Source organism: Pinus tabuliformis, chromosome 8, assembly GCF_031772625.1.
Source record: "Pinus tabuliformis cultivar Carrire ecotype Pingquan chromosome 8, CPIR1, whole genome shotgun sequence".
Taxonomy (NCBI): domain Eukaryota; kingdom Viridiplantae; phylum Streptophyta; class Pinopsida; order Pinales; family Pinaceae; genus Pinus; species Pinus tabuliformis.
Window position 1 is genome coordinate 1,045,699,093 of NC_142294.1, and position 24,418 is coordinate 1,045,723,510.

General features: G+C 42.2%; 1 protein-coding gene across 3 annotated transcripts in view; it reads right to left on the reverse strand.

The window, feature by feature from the left end:
- LOC149238934 (putative cyclic nucleotide-gated ion channel 20, chloroplastic) overlaps positions 1 to 24,418 on the reverse strand; it is a 531,460-nt gene that overhangs the window by 268,216 nt on the left and 238,826 nt on the right. For all 3 annotated transcript variants that reach the window (XM_089373243.1, XM_089373244.1, XM_089373242.1), the window contains one exon: positions 17,559 to 17,807. In XM_089373243.1, the coding sequence (XP_089229369.1) occupies positions 17,559 to 17,807 (249 nt within the window). The remainder of the gene's footprint in view (positions 1 to 17,558; positions 17,808 to 24,418) is intronic.

A 24,418-nucleotide genomic window follows, 5' to 3' on the forward strand; every position in this document is an offset into this window, starting at 1 on the left:
TCGGAACCACTCTCAAACATCCTGAGTCATTTCATGGTAATGTTAAAAATTTAAGTAAAATGATGAAAATGAAAGATAAAGGAGAATGTCACTTTTACTTTAAGAATTTAACATTACCATGAATTGCATAGCATTAGTAAGGAAATATGGTCAAATACTAGGTTTTCGTTGTCATAAATCATTGTTTACAAGCAAATTTAAGGGGGGGGGAGGCCATAGCCCATTTTTAGGGGGAACACCCAGGCGTCCCGACTCCCCCTTTTGGGGAGTCGCATCCCCCAAACTGGGGAAATGTCCCCCCGTCCCAGGTGCGTGGGCTGCGAGAGGTGCGCGCACCCAACCTTGGGGGACGTGTCCCCGTGGAACACTGCTTAAATGTAAAGAACACGTAGGAGATGATAAACCAGTGATTGCAGTAGGATTTCTGATGTGTAGATTCAGAAATTCTCACAGTAATGCATGTTATAAGATGGAACAGGTCATTTAAAGGCCTATATGGCTCAAAAAATGTGATCGATTCCCACACGGCATGGAGACAAATAAGGTTTAGGGATCAGTTTGATTCCTCTGGGCACAGAGGCGAAGAAGGTTTGGAGTTCGATGCAACTGTAATATGTGGGAGTTGACACGTTTGCAACATGGGGTATGGAACCACGTTCAACATGTTGGTAGCGTGGCATGGCAGCGTCTATATAGCTTGGACTGCGTTATATCAAAAAACACATGTATTAAACCGGAGTTATGTTATATCAAAAACGCATGTATTAAACCGGAGGTATCATTCATCAGCGTGGAGACCAACGTATGGTCGTAGGCCAGCGTTATATGAATATTATGCAACGAACATGCCAACAACCAATTAAAAAACACAGCCAGTTGGATAGTTATATATGGGAGTCGTGAGGAATGGACTGTGGTATGGAAGTATCGCAAGACGGAGTCGATAGTATCACAGGACGGAATCAGGTCTATGGGATGCAACGCAACCACAATTAATATGCGCAGTGGGGAGAGCAATGTTTATATAGCTGTGACTTAATATGGATAGAGAACTATAGAAACGGTTTGGTGCAGGTCTGCAGCCTGACAAACAGGGAAGACAAAACTGACATGTAGAGAGGCCACAAAAAAAGTGGCTCAAATTGGAGCAGGGCTAATTTTCTCCTGCAGCTCTGATACCATGTTAAACATAACCATGGCGATGACAAGAGTGTGAAGGATAAGCCTTGAATTGCATATATTATTCACAATGATACATATTTATAATACAATGGAGTGACCCTTGGTTTCATATTCCAAGTGGTCTCTTGGACTCCCTTTGACTGTTTAGCTTCCACACCAACCCTTGGAGGATTAGGTGTCCAACATTAACAATGATAAATTTGAAACCATCTCCCCCAAAGAAGATGATGAGGATCTTTATCCTGAAAGCCTCTAGGTGTTGCAAGAAAGGATGGTGGAATATGAAGAATCTTGCAAGCGGCTTACGACCTGTAATATTCCTAATTAGCCATGGCTAATTGGAATATTCGATTTTGTCCAAATTTTGCCTTCTATAGTTATTTTGTAAATAAAAAGTGAGGAAGGGTGACATAACTCACTTTTAGAATAAAAATTCACTTCCTAGTAGCACAACGTTGTGACTTAAAGGGGAGCCAAGAGGCCCAAAGAGGGGACGCAGAAATGGAGCCCACGCAGACACATGGAGGGACTGCGCAGGAGGGAAAACACGCGTGGCAAGAGGGGAATCACGCAGGAGGAGGTGACCCTTGGGATTGAGAGAGGAAAAGGCTATAAATGAGAGAGGAGCCCCCTCATTTTGATCATTTAGTTATGAGCATTTGTGATAGTCATTTCGACTTAGAGCACACTGGTTGTTTAGCTAGTCTGCAGCACTATTTAGTGCATTGAGTGTCTCCATTCGGAGATCTCACCATTAGCCCCGGGGGACTTCGAGTGCCTGCCCCGGGGGACTTCGAGTGCCTGCTCGGGCAAGATATTTCCATTGGCATTTCAACAGTAGATACATCAACATTTCAGTAGCAGTTTATTAGCATTCTGGAGGACTGCGCAGCACTGAGAGAGGCACGCAGTTCTAGAGGACTTTGCAGCACTGAGAGAGGGACGCAGTTCTGGTTTTGTGCTAGGAGGTAGAGCAGGGGATCAGCCCTTGCAGCTAGAGAGCTTTTCGCAGGGGTTTCAGGCATATTTCTAGAGGGTTGCATTCAGTGGCAGCGCAGGGCACTGAGAGACTGCGCAGAACCCCAATGGGGTGATTTTCGGGGGTCGGCCATTCCAGGAGAGCTTTTTGGGTTTCTCTGGGTTTCTTGAGTAGAGTCTGATTCCAGAGTTTCAGCCTTTTCTAAGGAGGTGAGCAGCCCCAAATCCTCATTTGATTTCTAGCAGCAGCAGCAGCATAGCAGTTTCCCAGCAGCTTCGACGCAGATCAGAGAGGGGCCATTCCTTCGTTATTCTGAGTGTATATCTTCACTTGCCTACTGCAAGTAGAGGTGCCATCTTCCCAATCACCTCCTGTACTCATTTTATTCCTCAGTATAATAAAATGGCTTAGCATTCTCTCTGAATTTCTTGTGTATCTGCTTATGGCTTATTTGATATATATCGTATCACTATTATTTGTATCTTTGAGCATTCTCAACTATTATACCACTGGGTGTTTCTCTTATACTCTTAGACAGAGTCTAGAAAGGGCCAGGTAGCCTCTGGATCTCGTCCTCTTTTTAGAGGCGACAGATCTGGTAAATGCCCTCCCAGTCCATCTCTGGTTGGAGTTTGCTTGTGGTTGAGGTATATTCCTATAAGGGATATTACAGTGGTATCAGAGCATAGATCTGGCTCAGCCTGTGGAGCTAGCAATCTATGACATCTGAGGAAAAATCCTATATCTGTTACAGAGGTCGGAGATACAGAGACTTTGGGTGTAGGTTGGAGAACAATTACGGAGAGGGAGACTGTGTTCCGGTAGTAGACGCAGAACAGGAGGAGCCTGTAGTGGACATAGAGTAGAGGGAGCCTGTGGTGGACGCAAAGCAGGAAGCTCCGATGGCAAATGATGACAGGAAGAGATTTGCGGATATGCTCCTCAAATCAGTGCAGGATCTGTCAAGGCAGATTGAGGTGATGGGGTAGAGATTCACGACAGTAGAGGCCAGACAGCATGAGACCCACGGGTTTTCCAAGTTGGTGAGGGATCGGGCGCATCCCACCATTTTCTAGAGCAGCGTGATACTGCGCAGCGGGTGGCCTCACATGCCCCTACACGCTCTACCATGCCCACTTTCTTAGGAGCAGACACGGGGGCAGTAGCCCAGCAGGAGGCAAAGTCCAGACATATGGGCGATTATTTTGTAGACTACCAGGCCTATGGGCAAGAGTTCAAGGACGCCCTCTCATTCAGAGATTTTGTTCAGCTCCAGCAGGATAGCAGACCCCGTGACCATCACAGATGGTACCGGCATTACCATGATGGTGACACCCACCGTGCAGCGAGTAGATTCCACTTGCCTACGTTTGATGGTTCATCAAACAGTTCAGCAAAGTCTTGGGTGGAGAAGCTGGACATTTATTTCCAGCTTAACCAGATGTCGGAGACAGAGGCCATCAAGGTGGCAACATTGCATTTGGATGGTGAGGCCCAGGATTGGTGGTTTCATGGGATGGTTACACTCGGGCATTCTACAGTGACGACATATGCTGAGTTTACCAGGAGATTGATGGAGCGATTTGACCGGAGGGATCCAGAGCAGCATTTTGTTGAGCTGACGAGGCTCAAACAAACAGGGAGCCCAGAGACCTACATTGCAGATTTCTTGAGGGTCTCCGTGATGGTGCTAGACCTATCCACGGCGCGGAGGGTCTATATGTATGTTGAGGGGTTAGCAGAGCCACTTCGGGGTCTAGTCCGATCCACTAGACCAGCCACACTCCAGGACGCTATCAGTAGGACCCGGGACTTACAGGATGTCTTACCCAGGACCCGGACACCTTACCCCCAGAGACAGACTTTCCAGTCTAAGGGGAAGGACGTGAGGATTCCACCTCCAAAGGGGAATCCAAGACGAGTACCGCTTGATGGTGATGCCAGGAGGGAGCTGAAGAAGAAGTGGTTGTGCTTCACATGTCAGGAGCCGTGGGCACCAAGACATAGATGTACTACTGGTAAAGCACATTTAATTGAGGTCTTCTCTGAGAGCAGCAGAGAAGAGGTTGACGAGGATGATGGGGAGGCAGGAGATAGCCATGCCATGCAGGGACCTTTACCACCTCCACCTCTAGCAGCAGGAGGTGCATCATTTGCACCCACCGGAGAGGCCCTTGCAGCATTGCGAGGAGTTCCCAAGTATCTTACGCTACACGTACGAGGGACAGTATGTGGCCAGCGAGTATCAATTTTGGTTGACAGTGGAGCAACCCACAACTTCATCAATGCATAGATGGTTGAGCGGAGAGGTATACAGACAGAGAGCTTCGACGGGTTTTCAGTCTTGGTCCCAGGAGATCAGACCATGACGTGTGCTCGTTGTGTTCCAAAGCTTTCAGTGACAATGGGCACCTACACATTGACTGACCACTTTTTCGTGGTCGATATACCGGACACCAACATGATATTGGGTGTTCAGTGGCTTATCACTCTAGGGAAGGTCACAACGAATTGGAAGACCCTAGAGATGGAGTGGGATGATGAGAAGACAGGGAGGCATGAGAAGATACAGGGACAGCACACATATCCGCCTCAGACTGTTTTGGCTCATTGGATGGAGGCAGTCTTCCGGAAGGGAGACATAGAGTGGGCAGTGGAGCTACGTGCATCAGAGGCAAGGACTACAGGGCAATTGGCACATCTAGAGATACAGTCCATCCCTGATCGGTATGCCATAGTGTCTGGAGAGATTCCACCAGGACAGCCACCGGATCGAGGGTTTGAGCACACCATCGAGCTAGAGCAGGGCATACAGGCAGTGATCACCACCCCCTATAGGCACCTCAAGGCCTATCGGGATGAGATTGAGAGGGCTATCTAGGAGTTGCTGACTCTTGGGCACATTCGACCGAGCACGAGTCCTTTTGCTTCTTCTGTGGTGTTGGTGAAAAAGAAGGACGGTACACTAAGGATGTGCATTGACTGCAGGGCCCTGAACAAGAAGACCCTGAAGAACAGGTACCCCATACCCAGGATCGATGAGTTGATGGACGAGTTGAGAGGGGCACGTTTCTTCTCAAAGATTGCTTTGAGATCGGGGTACCACCAGATTCGTGTGAGGGAGCAGGACATTCCCAAGACCGCCTTCAGGTGTCACTATGGGCACTTTGAGTTCTTGGTGATGCCTTTTGGGCTAACCAACGCCCCAGCTACATTTCAGTCCTGCATTAATCACATCTTTCATAGTCACTTGAGGAAGTTTGTGTTGGTATTCTTCGATGATATTCTCATTTACAGCAGGAATTGGGAGGAGCATCTCCAGCACATTGAGACAGTATTGCGTACTTTACAGGAGCAGCAGTTCTATGCCAAACTCTCCAAGTGTGAGTTTGGGTTGACAGAGATGTTATATCTAGGACACATCATAGGGGTGGACAGAGTGATAGTCCACGAGGAGAATATCAAGGCCATCAGAGAATGGCCAGAGCCGAGAAACGTGATGGAACTTCGAGGATTCATTGGCATCTGTACGTACTACCGGAAGTTCATCAAAGGTTTCTCACAGCTTGCTGCACCCCTGACAGACTTGACGAGGAAGGGGGCATTCCGTTGGTCGGATACAGCGCAGCGAGCCTTTGATAGGCTCAAGGAGGTTATGAGTAGCTGCCCAGTGCTTGCATTGAAAGATTTTACGCAGCCATTTGTTTTTGAGTGTGATGCGTCGGGAGAGGGGATCGGCGCAGTATTGATGCAGGGAGGTCACCTTATAGCCTTTGAGAGCCGGAAGCTCCTTCCGCACGAGAGGTTGTATTCTATATATGACAAGGAGATGCTGGCCATCATGCATGCATTGGCTAAGTACCGACAATATTTGGTGGGCAACAAGTTCAGGGTGAGGACTGATCACAACACCCTCAAGTTCTTTTTGGAGCAGAAGCAGTTACAGGAGAGGCAACAGAAGTGGATCAGTAAGATCCAAGCATATGACTTTGACATTGAATATGTCAAGGGTAAGAACAACGTGGTAGCAGATGCCCTTTCACGTAGACCAGCCACGTTGTCTCTTATTTGCTTGGATACAGACCGGAGGGTTTGACTCTTAGTAGAGTACTCCAAGGACAGGTTTGCATGTGAGATTTTGGACGGGCAGGTGGCAGATGACAGGTACAGGGTGATCGATGAGATCATCTATTACAGGGATCGGATCTTCTTGACTGAGGGGTCTCAGCTCAAGAAGAAGATACTCCAGGCATCACATGACTCACCATTGGCAGGCCATCAAGGGTTTACCAAAACCTACAGGGCCATTAGAGAGAGGTTCTCATGGAAGGGCCTCAAGGAGGACGTACTCCAGCATGTCAGGGAGTGCAATGTTTGCCAGAGGAACAAGGGGGAGATGAGCCATCCCGCGGGATTATTACAACCTCTTCCCATTTCGGAGGGGAAATGGGAGAGTATTTCGATGGACTTCATCACAGGGTTGCCCATGGTACAAGGCAAGGATTGTATCTTTGTCGTCGTTGATCCGCTGACAAAGTACACACATTTCTTTGCTATACCCCCACATTATACAGCAACAAAGGTGGTCGAGTTGTTCTTCAAGGAGATCTTCAGGCTACATGGTCTTCCTAAGACCATCGTCAGTGATAGGGACAATAGTTTTATGGGCGGGTTTTGGCAGGTGCTTTTCCGATTGGTGGGGACGGAGTTCACACCGAGTACTAGTTATCACCCACAGATGGATGGGCAGATAGAGATAGTTAACAAGTGGCTGGAGGGCTACTTGCTAACTATGTCAGCGGGCAACAGCGAGCATGGCTGAAGTGGCTACATTTGGGGGAGTACTGCTACAATACTTCACATCACATGTCCATTGGTATGTCACCATTCTATGCCTTGTATGGGTATCATCCGTTATCTTTTGTTGACGTGATGATTGGTGATAGCAGGGCTCCTAGAGCCAAGATTTGGATCCAAGAGAGTCAGGATATCCTCCGAGCTCTCAAGGATAACATGGCTACAGTGCAGAATCAACAGAAGTTGTATGCCATCAGGGGTCGGGTGGAGAGACAGTTCGAGGTAGGGGACATGGTCTACCTACGATTACAGCCATACCGACAGTCGTCACTGAAGTAGAAGGGGGCTGAGAAGCTTAAGCCCTGCTTTTATGGGCCATACAGGGTGAAACGCAAGATTGGACAGGTTGCATATGAGTTGGAGCTGGCCCAAGGCAGCAAGATTCATAACATTTTTCATGTATCACGCCTGAAAATGGCATTGGGGCGGCAGGTGACGGTGACAGATGAGCTAACACCCATGGATGATGAGGGGCATTTGGTATTGCAGCCAGAGGCTATCATTGCTACCAGGGAGAGGCAGCTGCGGAGCAAGACGATCTGGGAATTCTTGGTGAGATGGAAGAATTTGCCGGACGAGGATGCCACTTGGGAGAGTGAGAAGATCTTACAACATCCATCACTTCAGTTGCTTGAGGACAAGCAACATTTTGCCGGGGACTGTAATATTCCTAATTAGCCATGGCTAATTGGAATATTCGATTTTGTCCAAATTTTGCCTTCTATAGTTATTTTGTAAATAAAAAGTGAGGAAGGGTGACATAACTCACTTTTAGAATAAAAAGTCACTTCCTAGTAGCACAACGTTGTGACTTAAAGGGGAGCCAAGGGGGCCAAAGAGGGGACGCAGAAATGGAGCCCACGCAGACACATGGAGGGACTGCGCAGGAGGGAAAACACACATGGCAAGAGGGGAATCATGCAGGAGGAGGTGAGCCTTGGGATTGAGAGAAGCAAAGGCTATAAATGAGAGAGGAGCCCCTTCATTTTGATCATTCGGTTATGAGCATTTGTGATAGTCATTTTGACTTAGAGCACGCTGGCTGTTTAGCTAGTCTGCAGCACTGTTTAGTGCATTGAGTGTCTCCGTTCGGAGATCTCACCCTTAGCCCCGGGGGACTTCGAGTGCCTGCTCGGGCAAGGTATTTCCATTAGCATTTCAGCAGTAGATACATCAGCATTTCAGTAGCAGTTTATCAACATTTTGGTGGACTGCGCAGCACTGAGAGAGGCACGCAGTTCTGGAGGACTACGCAGCACTGAGAGAGGAACGCAGTTCTGGTTTTGTGCTGGGAGGTAGAGCAGGGGATCAGCCCTTGCAGTTAGAGAGTTTTTGGCAGGGGTTTCAGGCATATTTATGGAGGGTTGCATTCAATGGCAGCACAGGGCACTGAGAGACTACGCAGAACCCCAAGGGGGTGATTTTTGTGGGTCGGCCATTCCAGGAGAGCTTTCTGGGTTTTTCTGGGTTTCTTGAGTAGAGTCCGATTCCAGAGTTTCAGCCTTTTTTGAGGAGGGGAGCAGCCCCAAATCCTCATTTGATTTCTAGCAGCAGCAACAGCATAGCAGTTTCCCAGCAGCTTGGACGCAGATCAGAGAGGGGCCATTCCTTCACTATTTTGAGTGTATATTTTCACTTGCCTAGTGCAAGTAGAGGTGCCATCTTCCCAATCACCTCCTGTACTCATTTTATTACTCAGTATAATAAAATGGCTTAGCATTCTCTCTGTATTTCTTGTGTATTTGCTTATATAGTTTATTTGATATATATCGTATCACTGTTATTTGTATCTTTGAGCATTCTCGGCTATTATACCACTCGGGCGTTTCTCTTATACTCTTAGACAGAGTCTAGAAAGGGCTAGGCAGCCTCCAGATATCGTCCTCTTTTCAGAGGCGACATATCTGGTAAATGCCCTCCTAGTCCATCTCTAGTTGGAGTTTGCTTGTGGTTGAGGTATATTCCTAATAAGGGATATTACACGACTAGAGATAACTCCAAGGATGTTTTCTCCCATTTGTATGAGCAAGCAGAAAGGCTCTATATTATGAAATGTGAATGTAACAAAAAGCCCTCAAAGGACCTCTTCCTTGAAGTTTTCTACCAAATTCATGTAATGGAGAAATTAGATAGTATTCTTCGAGAAATGAGGAAAGAGGAGGAGTTTTCTCTGCCCAGCAATGAGGATGATTCTAAAGATAACTAAGTAAATGAGGAACCTATGGCTGACCTTTGGACTACAGATTGGGGAATTGGGTACGAGGATGATATAAATGGAAGCCCTCCAGAGGTCCACAAGGATGAACATGATGAAGTGGGCCTCTAATTCAAGAAGGGGTGCTTGAAGATATGAATATTGCAGCTCCTTGTGAAGATGACATTTCTGATTTCTTATGCATTAATGAGGGAAATGGGATGTGGGAAAATGTCATTTTGACAATGACCCTATTTATGATACTGACAAGAAAAATGAGGTTGGGGATGGTGTTCCCTTTCTCTAGGGCATTGCTTATAATAATGTACCTATTCACACCATTGAAAGGGAGAATCATCGTTTTCCCATACATGAAGAAGGTTTGTGGGAAGTGGACAGCCCCATTTATGATACCTATGATGACCCTAGAAAGAACCCTACTTTCCCTTGCCTTCTCCAAGATCCCAACAACGTAGCTACATTATCTATAAGCCCTTGCTTTACCCTTTCCCAAACCATCACTAATATTGGTGAACCCTTTCCCCCTCCTGAGTATGATGTTGTGAAAGAACCACCCATGAGATGTGTCCCCTCTTCCTATGATTACCCGAAGAATTATGCGCATACAATCGTTGCCCCTATCCAACATAACCATCAAGTTGGGCGAAATGTTTTTTGTGCCCCTCCATCTCCTCAGTCCACTCTCCCTTCCCATCATGACCTTGAGGAATCCACAAAACATAACAATGATTGTGATAGGGAGTTCTGGAGTTTGATCATTAATTCTTCCATCCTGTGCTTAGAAAAAAGGCTTTGTGCTTCTAAATTGATCTATTTTCCTTCATCTAGGACTCCTTTCAGCATCATGTGGATATCATATTTTCCTGCCTCCCACATGCATCATCCTCCATGTGATTGTTTCTATGTTGACTTGTGGGTCTATTGCATGAGTAATCATATAGGCAGGCATGTTTATATTGATCTAATGATATGTTGGTTGCATTGGCTCTATGATTACACTTAGTCTTTGCCTGAGTGTAATATTCCTAGGGAATTTTAACAATAAATAATAAAGCATACATAGACAAAAAGACACAAAAATTAAACACATGAATCAGACCATGAATATGCACCAAAAATTGCGTTGTTGAGCCATTTTATTATAATACGAAGAGGGTACAATGAGGTGCTAGAAAGAGTGCACTTGGGCTTGCTCAAGCTAAGCTAGCTAAGCCCAAATGAACAATAAGAAGTCCCCCTCAAATATGTTGCTACTATATCTCATGGCCTTGCGTTGAATTGCCTAAAAATATGTTGTTGGGTGTGAAGATATGCTGTTAGGGCCTCCTCCGGTGCTCAAGAAATTCTAGGAAATTAACCCCGACCTCTCCAACAAATACCCAGAATAACCCACGAAGGATTTGGGCTATGGTTGACCTTGGAATTTCGGCCCTCTTTTCCCTCTATGGCTCTACTGCTAGGAAATTCAATCCTATTGCAAATGACCTCAAAAATGGCTGCAATCTCCAAGAAAATGCTCTCCTGGGCTCCTCCTCAAACTCCCTTCACTCCTCAACTCCCAAGTGTGCCTCCTCCAAGCACTACGCAACCCCCGCGCTGCCGCTAGTGACTCCTCCCAAAAATTCGCACTCCCACTGTTGGAACAATCTGGAAAGGATGGAACTCCCTCCTTGGGTTGGCACTCGAAGTCCACCAAAGCAAGGGTTGAGATTTCCACTCGGAAACACTCGTGTGCTAAGCAGCACTTGTAGACTTGGCTTCAACTCAAGCGTGCTTTGTCAAAGACAAGATTTATGAAAAGATGAATGAATGACCAAAAGAGTGCCTTCCCTTCCTTTTTGCAAAAATGCCTCCAATGTACTCATGTGGACCCTCCTCGATTTCCTCCCACCGAATTTCCCTCCAAGTCATGCATATTCTCCATGTGGGCAGCAATTCTCCATGTGTGACCCACACGCTCCACTAGGGGCTTGATATTCTCCTCCACCTCTAATGTTTGGGGCTTGCTTTTAATAAAAAATCGATGTGGGGCCTCTAAACCCACATTTCCTAAGTGCAAACATGAATGAAGACAAACTTTACCAAAAATGATATTTCACTTAGCAATAATGCTAAGTGGGAATATCACACTGAGATAATATGCATGTTAGCGTAGGATGCATCGCATATCGATTTTCACATGAGAACTAACATCATATTCCTTTATCATGCTAGAGTAGGTGCATTTAGATTAGAATTTGTATTTAGAATTAAAATTGTATTTCTTATTGATTTTTAAGATGTAACAAAAGCATGGGTGATCATAAGACGCCACAAAAACATGTTTCCCTGTGTGCTTGGTCTTTGATCTGCAAGTAACAGATCTATAGTCCCAAGAGATTGGTGGTGTTCTCATGACCTCCTCGTTTGAATACATCCATGCACTCTATTGAGAGATCATGTCCCAGTTGGAGTCAAATGTTACCCACCACATGTGAGTGACACCCATAGGAGAATTCTTTTTCCTAGATTGTCTTCAGCCAACAACCAGCAACCCCTTGCAGCCAACAAATAGCTCGTTGTGCCACCATCTCTACCACCTAAGCCAGCCATTATGTGCCTTCGCCCATCTGTCATGATCGTATGTTTGAAGGTGGGCATTCCAACCCCAAAGGTATGGCTTTCATTATCTCCATAATTACCTTGAAATGTCATCAAATTGCTACAATAAGAAGTATATATTCCTTGGTAACCTAGTGGTTGCCTCTAGGGCTATGCAAAGTTGCCATAGGACTCCTTGATTGGGTAAAGGCACTCCAAAAATTGAAAGCACATTGACTCCATTCTCCCAATAGGCTAGGCATTGATCTTATCCTTGGTGATCACCTTAAAGAATATCTTTCCTCACCTCCTCTCCTTCTTTCTAAGCCCTAACCCTAGAGGTCTCCTAGGGCATCAAGCAAAATCTTTTTGAGCCATCCATTTGGAGAGCGAGTTGGACTACAACTGCGTTGGGGTTTTCCCTAGGCCCTCACAAAGTTTGAAGGATTTTCCATAGCTAGATTTGGAATTATCCCAAGCCCTAGCTCCAACTTCATTCTTGTCCCTAGGTTTCCTTGGTTAGTGGCTTCCTTAAGGGTCATTGCACTAAAAACTCAAGTCAATTTCAATTTCATTGACCCTCTTCTTCTCCCTTGTTTGGTCTAGATTTTTTTGTTTGAAGTCTCACATGAAACCCTAGACATAGCCTAGGCCCACTCGGGCTTCTTTGTGGTTATGCACCTTTCATCATTCTGATTTCACAAGGCCACTTTAGAAACCCTATTCTCTTAAGGATCTTAGGTCTAGAGTATCCCTTATCAAGGAATATCTTTAATCCCTAGGTCTAGGCTTCCTCTTAAGCCTTTCTTGGAGAGCCCTATACCTTGCTTCTTGAGCAAGTCCTATCATCTAAGTCTCTACTATAAATGGGCTCTTAAAATCACTATCCCTACATCATTGAAATACCATTCATAGTGATTTCCCTTATACCGGGACTCCTATCGGTGAAAGTTCGTAAAAAACAGGGCACATTGACTGAGGTGACAGTGAGTCTTTGTCCCATTGTTGCCACTTGGTCTAGTAGTTTCCCATTTGGAACCTCTCCTAGGACCCCTACTAGATTGAATGGTAACAGGGTCGGCTTGGCATCTTGAGGGGTTTTTGACCCAAAATTACACATAGAAAATTAGTTTTCCTTTTTCTTTACAATAGGTCCAAATAGGACTTTGACTCTTTGACTCTACAACTCCTAGAAGCATGAAGAACATGCTTATCTAATAAAATAATAATAATAAAAATTATCTCTTCTTTTTCTTTTAAATAAAATATACCATGATATAAGTACAAAAATCATTATGAAGACTGGACCTAGTTACATTTTCTAACAACCCCTCTTAACTATGTAGGTATTCATAATTCCACAACTGGTACAAGGATACTTCTCAAGTTGAAATATTCTCATAAGAAGAGTCAGATTGGTAAGCCATCTTTAAGCATCAACATCATAACCAGCAATGTCAAATATCAACATAGCAAGGCCTTGACTTGACAAGCTCTAACGCTCCACAAGATTAGATCACAATGCTGGGAGGCATACATATGGACACCACCATAGCCTCTCAAGGCACATACCCCATACGAATGTTCACAAGGTATGTCCTTTAGGGACTATTCTTATCTTGGATTCCCAATCCTCAAAGAATATTGGTGCTCTTCAAACACTCTTATATTGGATACCCTATCAGATCCTCAAAGAGTGACGGTCCACGGGACTGCTTCCTATCTTGGATTCCAATCCTCAAGGAGTACCAGTATCAGATGCTTATCCAATCCTCCATTCTCCCTCCCAGTGTGATACACTAGACGTACGACGGTTAGTCTTGGCCTAGTGCATGACACATATGGAGAATACGATGTCCACCATCACTCCCTCTCAATCGAGGAGGACATCCTTAATCCTTTCTCAAATATGAAGGAGATTTCTTGCTCCCTCTTAATCAAGGAAACATCGTCACAATCTTTAGTTGGTCTCATACTTCATCAATACATCAACTACATGCTCTTCCATGAAGATCTAGTTGTAGCTGCAAGGGCTCATATTTCGCAATACATCGTATTTGAGCTTCAACCATCTTTCACATTTCATCTTCATGACAGGGTTTCTTGGCTCGTAACAGCATCATGTCATATCAAACTTCGAGCTTCCTGGATCAAATGGTTCATCTTTCATCTTCAAGGAGCCGAGTTTCCTCACAATTGCTAGCATATGTCTTCTTTCTTTATAACAAACTTTTGCCTCATATTCATCAAAGGTCATATTAGCTTTCCAATATCAATTCTATTTTTAAGCTTTTCCAGGTCGTCAAAAGTGATGTTTTCTCAATCCATGTGCTTTCTTATCAAAACAAGCAATTTTCATTACAACATCATTTAGCAAGCTCTTCTTCCAACCTCTTCACATATTTTTTTTGCAATATGTGACCCTACCAGGGAGCCAAGTCATATCGAAGCAAATCATTAATATCAAAGTTGCCAAATTATGAAATCCTCTAGTCAGGGTGTCATGTCAAATTTTGTTACTCGCTCTCTCTGAAGTCAACATTCCTTTACATTCTCTATTTTCATATTACAACAAGGTTCTGCTTCATCTTTCAATCATCAATGTGTTCATTTGCTAGAAGCTTCAATATCATCAGGGTTCCCATAGCTCCCTCTTTCCATCATGCTCATCATTATTAAGAAATCATCATCAAGCATGAGTCTTGCTTTACTTTGTTCTTTCATCCTTCTCATCTCATGTCCTCAATTTTGACAGCCTTCATTGTGTGCCTACGATTCTCACCAGCAAGTACAACCAAGCAAAATATACAAAGACAAGAGCATGATGTCAATCTTGTCAATCTAGGGTTTCCATAATTTCTCAAAAGTGTACTTCTAGGGTTCTAGTTACAAACCCTATAAATTCCTTGATCTAACCCTTATTAGGGTTTTTACTTTTAGCGGAGACACCTAGTCCTAGGGTTTTGTCTTTAAGCCCTAGGCTTTATCTTAATCCAATCCTTGCTAGGATTTAACACATACCCTAGGGTTTTACCTTTCAAAACTAGGGTTCTAATATCAAAGAACATTTTTCCTTGCAAACCCTAGATACCATTTCCTAAGAGCTAGGGTTTCCTTAGAGGGAACAATTAATTAGGGTTAGGGTTTTTCTCTCCTATGGTTAATTCAATCTGAACTAGGGTTCAAAAACCCTAAATACCAAGAGTCTTCAAGACTTCACAATTTTGCAAGGCCTACAAACCCTAGATTCTCAAGATTTACAAAAAAAATGCAAAGGAACAACTACAAAACCCTAGAAAATCTTGACCCATAACATGAACTGCCCATAAAAAGTGTGCACACCTTTTTATGATTAACAGCATGACCTAAATCATTATAAACAATTGGCATAGGTCAAAAAAATTATACGTACCTCATTTGATTTTTATCTGTCCTCTCTTTTGCAGAGACCTGGTCTTGTTCCTTGATTTAACATTTATCAAATTCATTCAAAAAGAGACAGTTTCTTCATTTTCATAGTGTAGTGATGAACTTACACAATCTTGGTCTTTAGATGATCTATACAGTTATCCTTTCGCTTTCACAAGCTATATGCTACGATAGGGTATTCTTTATACAAATCCAAACTTCAGGTCGGCTTCATAATAGAATTTAGACTCCTTATGTAGATGAGAAGTCTCATGGCTTCCGTATCAATCGAGTAAATTACTGTCAAATCTTCAAGTCACTGTCATCATATGCATCACTGTTACTGTCATATGTAGGGTTATTGTCAATATAACTGCATAACTGTCATTCGTCAAGGGCACTGTTTCATTGTCATCGTATGTTGTCCATCCATATGCTGCCCATACAAGTCACAAGGAATATGAACCACCACATGTTGCCCATAAATAATATAGGATATAACAAGTGCGAGCTAACACAGATAATGTGGGCCACAAAGATGCGAGTCATAACGTGATCCAGCTCAAAGAAATAATGTTTGCGTGTCACAGAGATGTTGTGTAGATTCGAGCCATTGAGGATGTGGGCCACTAGAGAATGCGATGCGAGTTGTTGTGTCATAAATCGAGCCATTGTAATGAAACGGGCCACTGATACATCAATGCAAGCCTCACAGATATAATGTCGACAAATTATATAGAATGATCTGCACATAAATATCGCGTGTGACAGAGATTCGATGTCGAGCCACAAGTCACGAGAAATACCAACCCATAAATAGGAAAGGCCACTGTAATTTATACGAGTTTCAAAGAAATGTGAGGGTTCCTTAGGGAATATGATCTTCAATGTAAGTGCCATAGGTACAATGTGTGCTATTACCGTGCGATCTTTTGTATGCAGATTACTGAGTCACATAAATAGCCTGATTCATTTTGTCGGAGTTGAGCATTCATGCAGAGGGGCCATGTTTCTGAACTCAATGTCATTTGCTGAGAGGGCCAAGTTTATCTCATTTCCCTGGCCAATTCCTTATGGGCCAAGTTCAGTTCTAAGTGTGGAAGTCATTATCTTTGGAGGCTGAGTTGGTTCAGCCATTTGCCAGAGAGGTGTCCAATTTTCATAAAACCAATATTTGCATGTAAGCCCTTTATTTCAACTAATAAATTTATTGGCTTCCCTTGCAATATTCTTGCTGCACATGCTATTTATTTTGCTCACCAAGTGTTTGTGAAAATGTTTGACAAAAGTCCTCAAAGAAAATTTTGAAAATTTGTGGGTTAAAATAGAAAATTTTAGACAAGGGGATAATACATTTTTAATTGCACCATATTATGGTATTATATTTTCTCTTTTATTAGTATAAATAGCATTTTCTCAAAAAATAACAAAATAAAAAAGATAGTCTAAATAACATTTCGTTGAGACATAGCTTTTGGAAATCATTAAAAGCACTCCCCGTGTAAAACCATTAAAGCAAATGCCTAACAAATCAAAACAACAAAATTATGTACAACTCATTGTAGCAGAGATGTAGGACACGATAGAAGTCTGATGCTTCCTCTGTATGGACATCTAATACAGAGTGTGCTCCCTCGATGCCTCTTAACTGTCGTGCCATACCATGTCCATATCTTGTACATTCATTTTTTCTTGGAGCATCTTTAGAACATATCTGAACATTCTTCAGTCTTAGTTCAAAATTCAACCAAAATCAACTAGCAAAACAGCTTCCTAGGCATTGCAGAAACAACTAAGCCCATCACTTTAACTGACAAAGATCATCACAAACGAAAGTGCTTATGCATATTAATGGAAATTACTAATAAACCAAATAAATAAATTAATATAGTAATATCTGAGTCAGGCAGCACAACTTACCAGGCTAGACAAAAGGATTTCGTGGGATACAGCCTTGGAACCATAAAGATTAGATCATAATATAAATGAGTGAGATGCTATTGAACATAAAAACACCGGCGAACTCTAGTCCTGGTATTTCTGAACTCCAATTAACATAGCTTCAGGGAAAATTAATATTAAGCTAGAATACTGGAGGATTCCATGCTGTCATTCAAGGCAAAACTTCATGTGAATGAACTTACAACCCCTTCTAAAAGCAAAACACAAGACCAATGTCCAGAATATTACCATGAGAAATAGACATTTTAAATGTAATGCTAAAGAAACATCATGAACATTAAAGTCGAGTTTCATCGAAGAAAACAAAAGACTGAATTTCCATTGAATCATTGATTTTAAAAGTGTGGCTATCAAACCATCAAGAGTTTTCCTAACCTGGAGGCCAAAAAGGTACCAGCACGAACCAACAACATGTCCAGCCAAAATAAAAATGAGAAGATTAATGACAAAGTTGGCCCATGCTGATTCAAATATAAATCCTGTTGCTGAGCGACCAGCAAGCAAGGGTAGACATCTGATCATCCTTGGGACATACTGAAGAAGCACAGTGATTCGAAGTAGGTTTTTCGCATAATTCGCAGTTGACCTGGCCTTATTTTTGGGCAAAAACACCCATATTATAATCTGCACAATCAAAAAGAATAAATATAAATAAGTTGCTCTAACTCATTTTTAACATTTCTGATTACTTGGTATATAAGTTTAGAACTAGTTTTCCGACATCTCATGCACAATAACAGTTACCTTGAACTGGTAGAATTTGAGTATCAATAAACCAACTTAAGTAATTGGGGATTTAATAAAATTAAGTGCAATAAGAGGAATGAGGTAAGGAAAATGACCACACTGAAAAATTGAAAATCCATTGCTGACAGCTATAGAAATATTGACAAAACCAGAGACCTTGAGGACCTACTACCTTATTTGGCAGTCCAATATGAAACTGGATTTAGATGAAGTTTCTTGTTAAAGAAGAATCGTCAGGCAACCCTGATTATGGAAAAAGAAATCAAGGAATAGAAATAACCCCACATATAAAAACTGGAAGCCTAGAAAATGCAGCTTGGAGAACAGTCATATTACAGGCTCCTTTGGGCCATCCACTGTCCAGACTCCATAGCACTTACAACCATATAGGGTGCAAATTGATGATATGCAATGCTCTGAGTCCTGACAAGAAAAATTGTAATGCATTTTACTTTTATTATACCTTTATCCGAACATTATATAGACATTCTTAACCACATAGGCTGCTGAACTATCTCTGATCCTTGAGATCAGTTTGTACAGAACATTTTATTCTTCTGGCAGACCACTTCTGGATGCAAACTGCCTAACCATAATGCTTTCTTCTGAACATGCCATGATAACAGTGGACAGCATGCAAATCTTTACTAGAAAATAATATCAAAGATTATCAGTGTGCCACAATATTACCTATTATGTTGTCTGTATAGGAATATTGGCTTTATTTAAACCTCAGTATGATTTTGGAAACTACATGACATTTAACGTAATTACATTTATTCAAAAATATTAGATTCAAGCCTTACAAACACATTTATCTTCTGTTGCAATAAACTAGGGAAGTGTACATATTATCAGCTTTTTCCTGTCCCTAACTAATTATCAAGGTCAAAATTGTCACTCCAAAACTTGTATGGAGTAAAATCAAGACAGTATTTGCTAACCATGTTTAATACATAACCTTCCAATGTTTATGTAAACCATTAATGATACAAGGCCTGCCCTGTCCAGATGAATAGATTAACACAATAAAGTAGGAAATTGCATTGATCTCTGTTAGTTTATGGTAGCATCGGGCAGGTGTTCTAGTCTCAAATGATGCTAAGAGACTAAGGATCACTAGATCTCCAAAACCCAAAAAAGGTTTCACGAGATAAACTTGGGAAACACCTTAATTAAATTAATTTGCCACAATTAAAATATTTCCTAAGTCTAACTTAAGAAAAATGGTAAATTAAAGTCAATGAATTAAGGATGGTCGAGATTGCTCTAGATACTTCTATTGATGAAGTCTAATTGATCTTAACCATCGATGGAGATTAAATCATGGTTGCTGAAGACAACTAAAGTCAATGAATTAAGAGTAGCTTGAAGGGATAGAGAGAGACACATTGAGCATCAGAGAGATCAGTGTGATCGAGTTGTGAGAGGCAAAGCGAGCTACCCAGTTTGCAGTGTTTAACAAGGGCGCAGCTCAAGCCAAGGAAAGAGCATCAGAGAGTAGTAGACATTTGGGAGCAGAGATCCAAAGGAGAAATTCCCAATATTTTTCCATTGCCGCAATGGCAACAAAAGGGAGGTCATATACATCTGCAGAGGAGGTCGTAAAAATAGTAAGAATAGCCAAAAACCCCAGTGCAAGTTGCTAGAAGAGGGTTGATTCAGTTGCCAGAGGTAAAATCAGCTTCCAGGAGGCAAAGTGAGTCACTTCCAAAGGCAAAGGGAGGCTAGATGGCCTTGTTACCCACCACTTCGTGGGTTATATCCCCAGAAGAAGTTTTTCTCCTAATGAACCTCAGTCGGCAGCGAGCAGCCCCTTGCAGCCTCCTACTATCTCGTTGTGCCATTTCTCTGCCACTTGTGAGCTAGCCATGTGGTCCCTCACCCACCTGTATTGATCGTATGTTTAGAGGTGGGCCTCCTGAATCTAAAGGTATGTCTTGTCATTTGGTAATTGAGTATTGGGTTTACTTATCATGGATACTTCTAGGTATGGATTGATGGGGGGATTTGGCGGAAAGGGTGGGCTTAGTTTGTGCTCTTGTCCCCTTGATCTCTTTTGGTTGTTACCCTTGGATCTTAGTGATGTGGGATTGATGCAGGAGCATCTAGACCCAGCCAGCAATGTGATGGAATGGTCACATGTTGTGGTGAAATTCATTGAATGTTTGGACGAATTCGATTTTACTGAGGAGGATAAACTTCTCAAATAAGTTTGTTATTGTAATAAATGAGAATTGTCTTATTTTAGATTGGTGATAAGATTGTTTGTATAGGTGTGTTCAGAAGCCAGGAAATAGCAGATTTTTGCTACTATTCCTAAAAACAGAAGATTGCGTTAATGGAAGATGTGATAAGAGCGAGAAGATGATGGAGAGGCTTTTTTTAGAACGAGTGGAGTTAGATCAGGCGTGGGGGATTCTTGTGTGGAGTGAGGGATTTTTTTTAGAGTGATCTGTTAGAGATAGCGAGAGTTTTTATTATGGAGCGAAAGCTCATTTTAGAGGCGACTGTGTAAGATAAATTATATACAGAGTTCATTCTTATGTAATAGAGGCAATTGCGAAACTCTGTTCTTTTGTGTATTGTGCATAACATAAATATCGTGTGTCTTTTTATATGATGTGTCGTGGAATTTGAAATCCGATTTGGTGTGACATTTGATAAATTGATGTGAAGGTTTTCAGATTGTTTTTTATATGGTCATGGCGGGACTGCTCGACTTTCCTCCGTGCAGTTCTTAGCAACTGCACATCTTCGTCGACCATAGGTCCCCATTCCCAAAATAATTCTATCACGCATCAGCCCCATTCTACTATTCATCATCCCCAAATCGTTGCAGCCACTCAAAGAAAACCATTAATCTATAGGACATCAAACTTGCGGTGGATGCAGAATTTTTGACCAGGCTCGAATTAATACCTATGTTGGCTTTGAAATGTGCATCGGCTTGGCGAATTCGCATAGGCGATGTGGAGTCGAGGAACAGTTAGGCGATGTTAAACTCTGGATGCCGATTTGGATCGGATAGGAAGTTTGACGCTGGAAGTGAAAACACCTTGCAAAAGATCCGATTGATGATCTCCAATAAATCGGATCGGAGCAACTGAATTGCCAAGAATCGTGGCATTAAATTATGTGATTGTCAATTTAGACTGAATTGCGTCGGAAGCGTTGTAAATAGATATATATCTATTATACAAACGGGGTGAACGCCGATAGCAATAAGTGTAGTCATAATTGATGTTGTACTTAAGGTAAGTTATTTATTCATGCAATCTAAGTTCCACATGATGTCAACAGATTGAATCTCTTTGGGATTCGAATTTCTTTATAAAATCAAACTGAAACCTATGGAATCAGCCCTTGAGAAAGAAAGTTCACTTTTGAGCAGTTATTTAGTTTTCTTTGTGAAATCTGGAACATAACCATTGAAAGCAAGGGATTTCCCAGGTGAAAACGCCTAGCTCGATCACTGAAGAAGATTAGGTTAAATTTTGACCAAATCGTGGTAGTTCGGCATCTCTGTTATTTACAATTGCTGTGGAAACCATTTTTGTTGACCTTCTGCCCATTGAATCCAAACTTGGAATCATGGTTATGATAATGTTGTCTGCAAAACGCTCTTTATGTATGAGAAGTACGTAATAACAAAGGAGTGTTATAAGAGGGGTTTAAAGGGAGGAGATCGAACGGTGGTGTTTCAAATGGAAGTCAAAGATGACTCGAACGCCAGTGTAAAAGGTTTTGATTGAAGGAACAAGCCTGAGAAAGGAATACTCTGCGTGGATTTAATTACAGGGTGGCAGTTCGATTTGGAACAGAGGTTTTGAAATCCTCTTCAGTTAATATCAATTTGTGAAACCTGTGTATGTATCGAACCTTGAATAAAACGATTGAATCGAAAGCTCGATTTGAATCAATGTTAGAACCTCAGTTTGATGAGTCGGTCTCATGGAGGGCGCCATTGGTTTAAAGGGAATCTCACTGTTGGTGTGTAAAAAAATGGTGTGAAATTGCCAGGATTTGTAGTTTTTGCTGAGATGTATTTTATATGCATTAGTCAGAGTGTGATTCTGGGTTTGCAGGGATTTCCCTGCGTCATTTTTGGTATCAGAGCTTGGCTCTGTTGAAATTAAATGTATTTGTTTTCTGAATGAAGTTTAGTACGAGATTCCAGCTGTGAGGAAATCTATTCAAAGCAGAGGTGACAGCATCAGAAAGAGTGAAGACTGCAGCAATATAAATCAAGAAAAGCCGAGAGAGAAGAACCTGATGCGTTCTTAAAAGCAGAAGTGGCGGTGAACCTGAAGAATCCAACAAGAGGTTGGACAGAAAAGACAATTGAAGTGTTCTGGAAAGAGAGTGAGAGATCGCAGAAGCCTAGAGGGAGCAAAGGTGTGCTCAGGAGAAGATTCCAGATAGGGGATCGTGCTTACCAAAAGACTGAGTGAGGAGAGCTTAGTGAGGTAAGATTGCAGTAAGGAGGACTTACTGTTGCAGAGGCTTGATGCAGAGGTGCGAAGAGCTCATGGAAAGAGAGGAGCAGGAAATGACTACAGATAGTCATAGCAGAAGTTCACAAGGAAGCCACAACAGAAAGGAAGATGCCAAAGCAAATGGCATGACGATGAGTCAAGAAGAGTTTGACCGAGAGAAAGCTGAGATAGATTTCCAGATTGGAATATTGATGAAGATGCTGCAGAAGAGTGTTTGGACCATGAAGAAAAGAGTAAAATGGCAAAGGCTACAAGGAAGGAGAAATCAGCAAATGAAGTTACAGATAGTAGAAGAATTGAGAAAGATTGAGCAGATATTGAGTGCTCAAGGGGAATCAGAGAAACTCAGAGAAGCAGAGGTAGAATTGGAAGTTTCCATTTGCAGACAAGAACAAGGTGAAATATTGGGAGAAGAGGATAATGAGAGGTCAGCTGAAGATCTCATGGACTACTGGCAGAATTCAAAACAATTTGAAGATATGTTGACAAAGGAAGCAGATGAGGCAATGAAGCCTTCTGATTTTGATGCTTATAGTTTGTGTATGTTTGCAGGATATGCAGAGGATGATGGACAGCCTGATGAAATTGTCACAACCAGAAATGAAACTCTTGAGGTAAAGTATGATGAAGAATCCTTTTTAGAGGAAGAAGGTGTTGATCATTTGCAACAGAAGAAGTTCATAGATGAAATCTTGTTCAGTGTGAAACAGTCAGATGAGGTTGATATAGACCAGCAATCTAAAGACAATTCCATAGTGAGACTACAAAAAGGTAAACCGATGAATTTGTTTAATGGAATTAATGAAAGATGCTTTCAATATGATGATGTAGAAAACAGGTCAACTCAGGAGGATTGCCAAGAAAAGAATGAAGCAGAGAATGGAAATTATGATGATCTGCTGGAGAGATTTCATAAGGAAATAGAATTCTTGGAAAGATTACTCGAGGAACCCAAAGGAGAAACAAAGCTTACAGAACCTGATGGAGGAAAAGATGCCGAAGACAGCATTAATAAATATTATGCTGAAATCAGAGAAATTGAGCAGTGATTATATGAAGGTGAGATGAAAGATCATAAGCAGCAAGGAGGTTATGTCCTCAAAGGCATAAAAGAGACAGAAATATTAACTCAGCAAGACGAAGGTGGAAGTAACCAGAAATTTGGAAGGAATGATCAGCTACATGAGAATGAATTTGAGGAAAGCATTAAATTGCAGAAGTATAGAAGCTGGCAGCAGAATGAAGAACTAGAAATCGGTCTGATAGTACAAAGAAAGATAAGTGAAGATCGGAGATACAGATGGAGATTGAAAAAAAGGGTGAAGTGGAAGCTATCGCAACGGAGGTGGAATGGCAAGCTGATGAATAAGTTCAGGAAACTTGGGCAAATTCATATTGATTTGTTGAAGAAAGAAAGACTCGGAGAATTGGAGTCATCGCAAGAAGGATCCGCTGAAATCCAAAAGATCTATGGTGGAGGATTGGTGCTTGAAGCATCAAAAGAAAATGGAAGGTATTGTATTTTGAAAACTAAAGGTTGTTGTGTGTTTGCAGGTCCTATCGATTTGAGGAAAGACAAACAATTATTGAACACTGTTGAAGAAATGGCTACTCATAGTCATATGCAGACTAAGGAGGATGGCAAAAGAATTTTTGAATTCAAGGGATACACTGAGTCATTGAAGATCATTGATATTGAAGAAAGCCAGAGTGAAGGAGGATTAAAGACAGATATTGCAGACAATGCAGTTAGTAAAGATGGTACAGGTGAAGGGAATGGAAAATTGCAAATTAGAGTGAGCAAAGCAACAACGAAATATGTGAAAAGGACAGCAGCAGATAGTGAAGTATTGCAGCACAAAGGCGAAAGACTTGAGGAACAAACAACAACAGAGTAATCAAGGACAGACCATCAAACCAAGTATGGGATCCAGGAGGACACATGCATGAAGTGCATGATCAGGAGATCATGGTTAATTTAAACTTTGG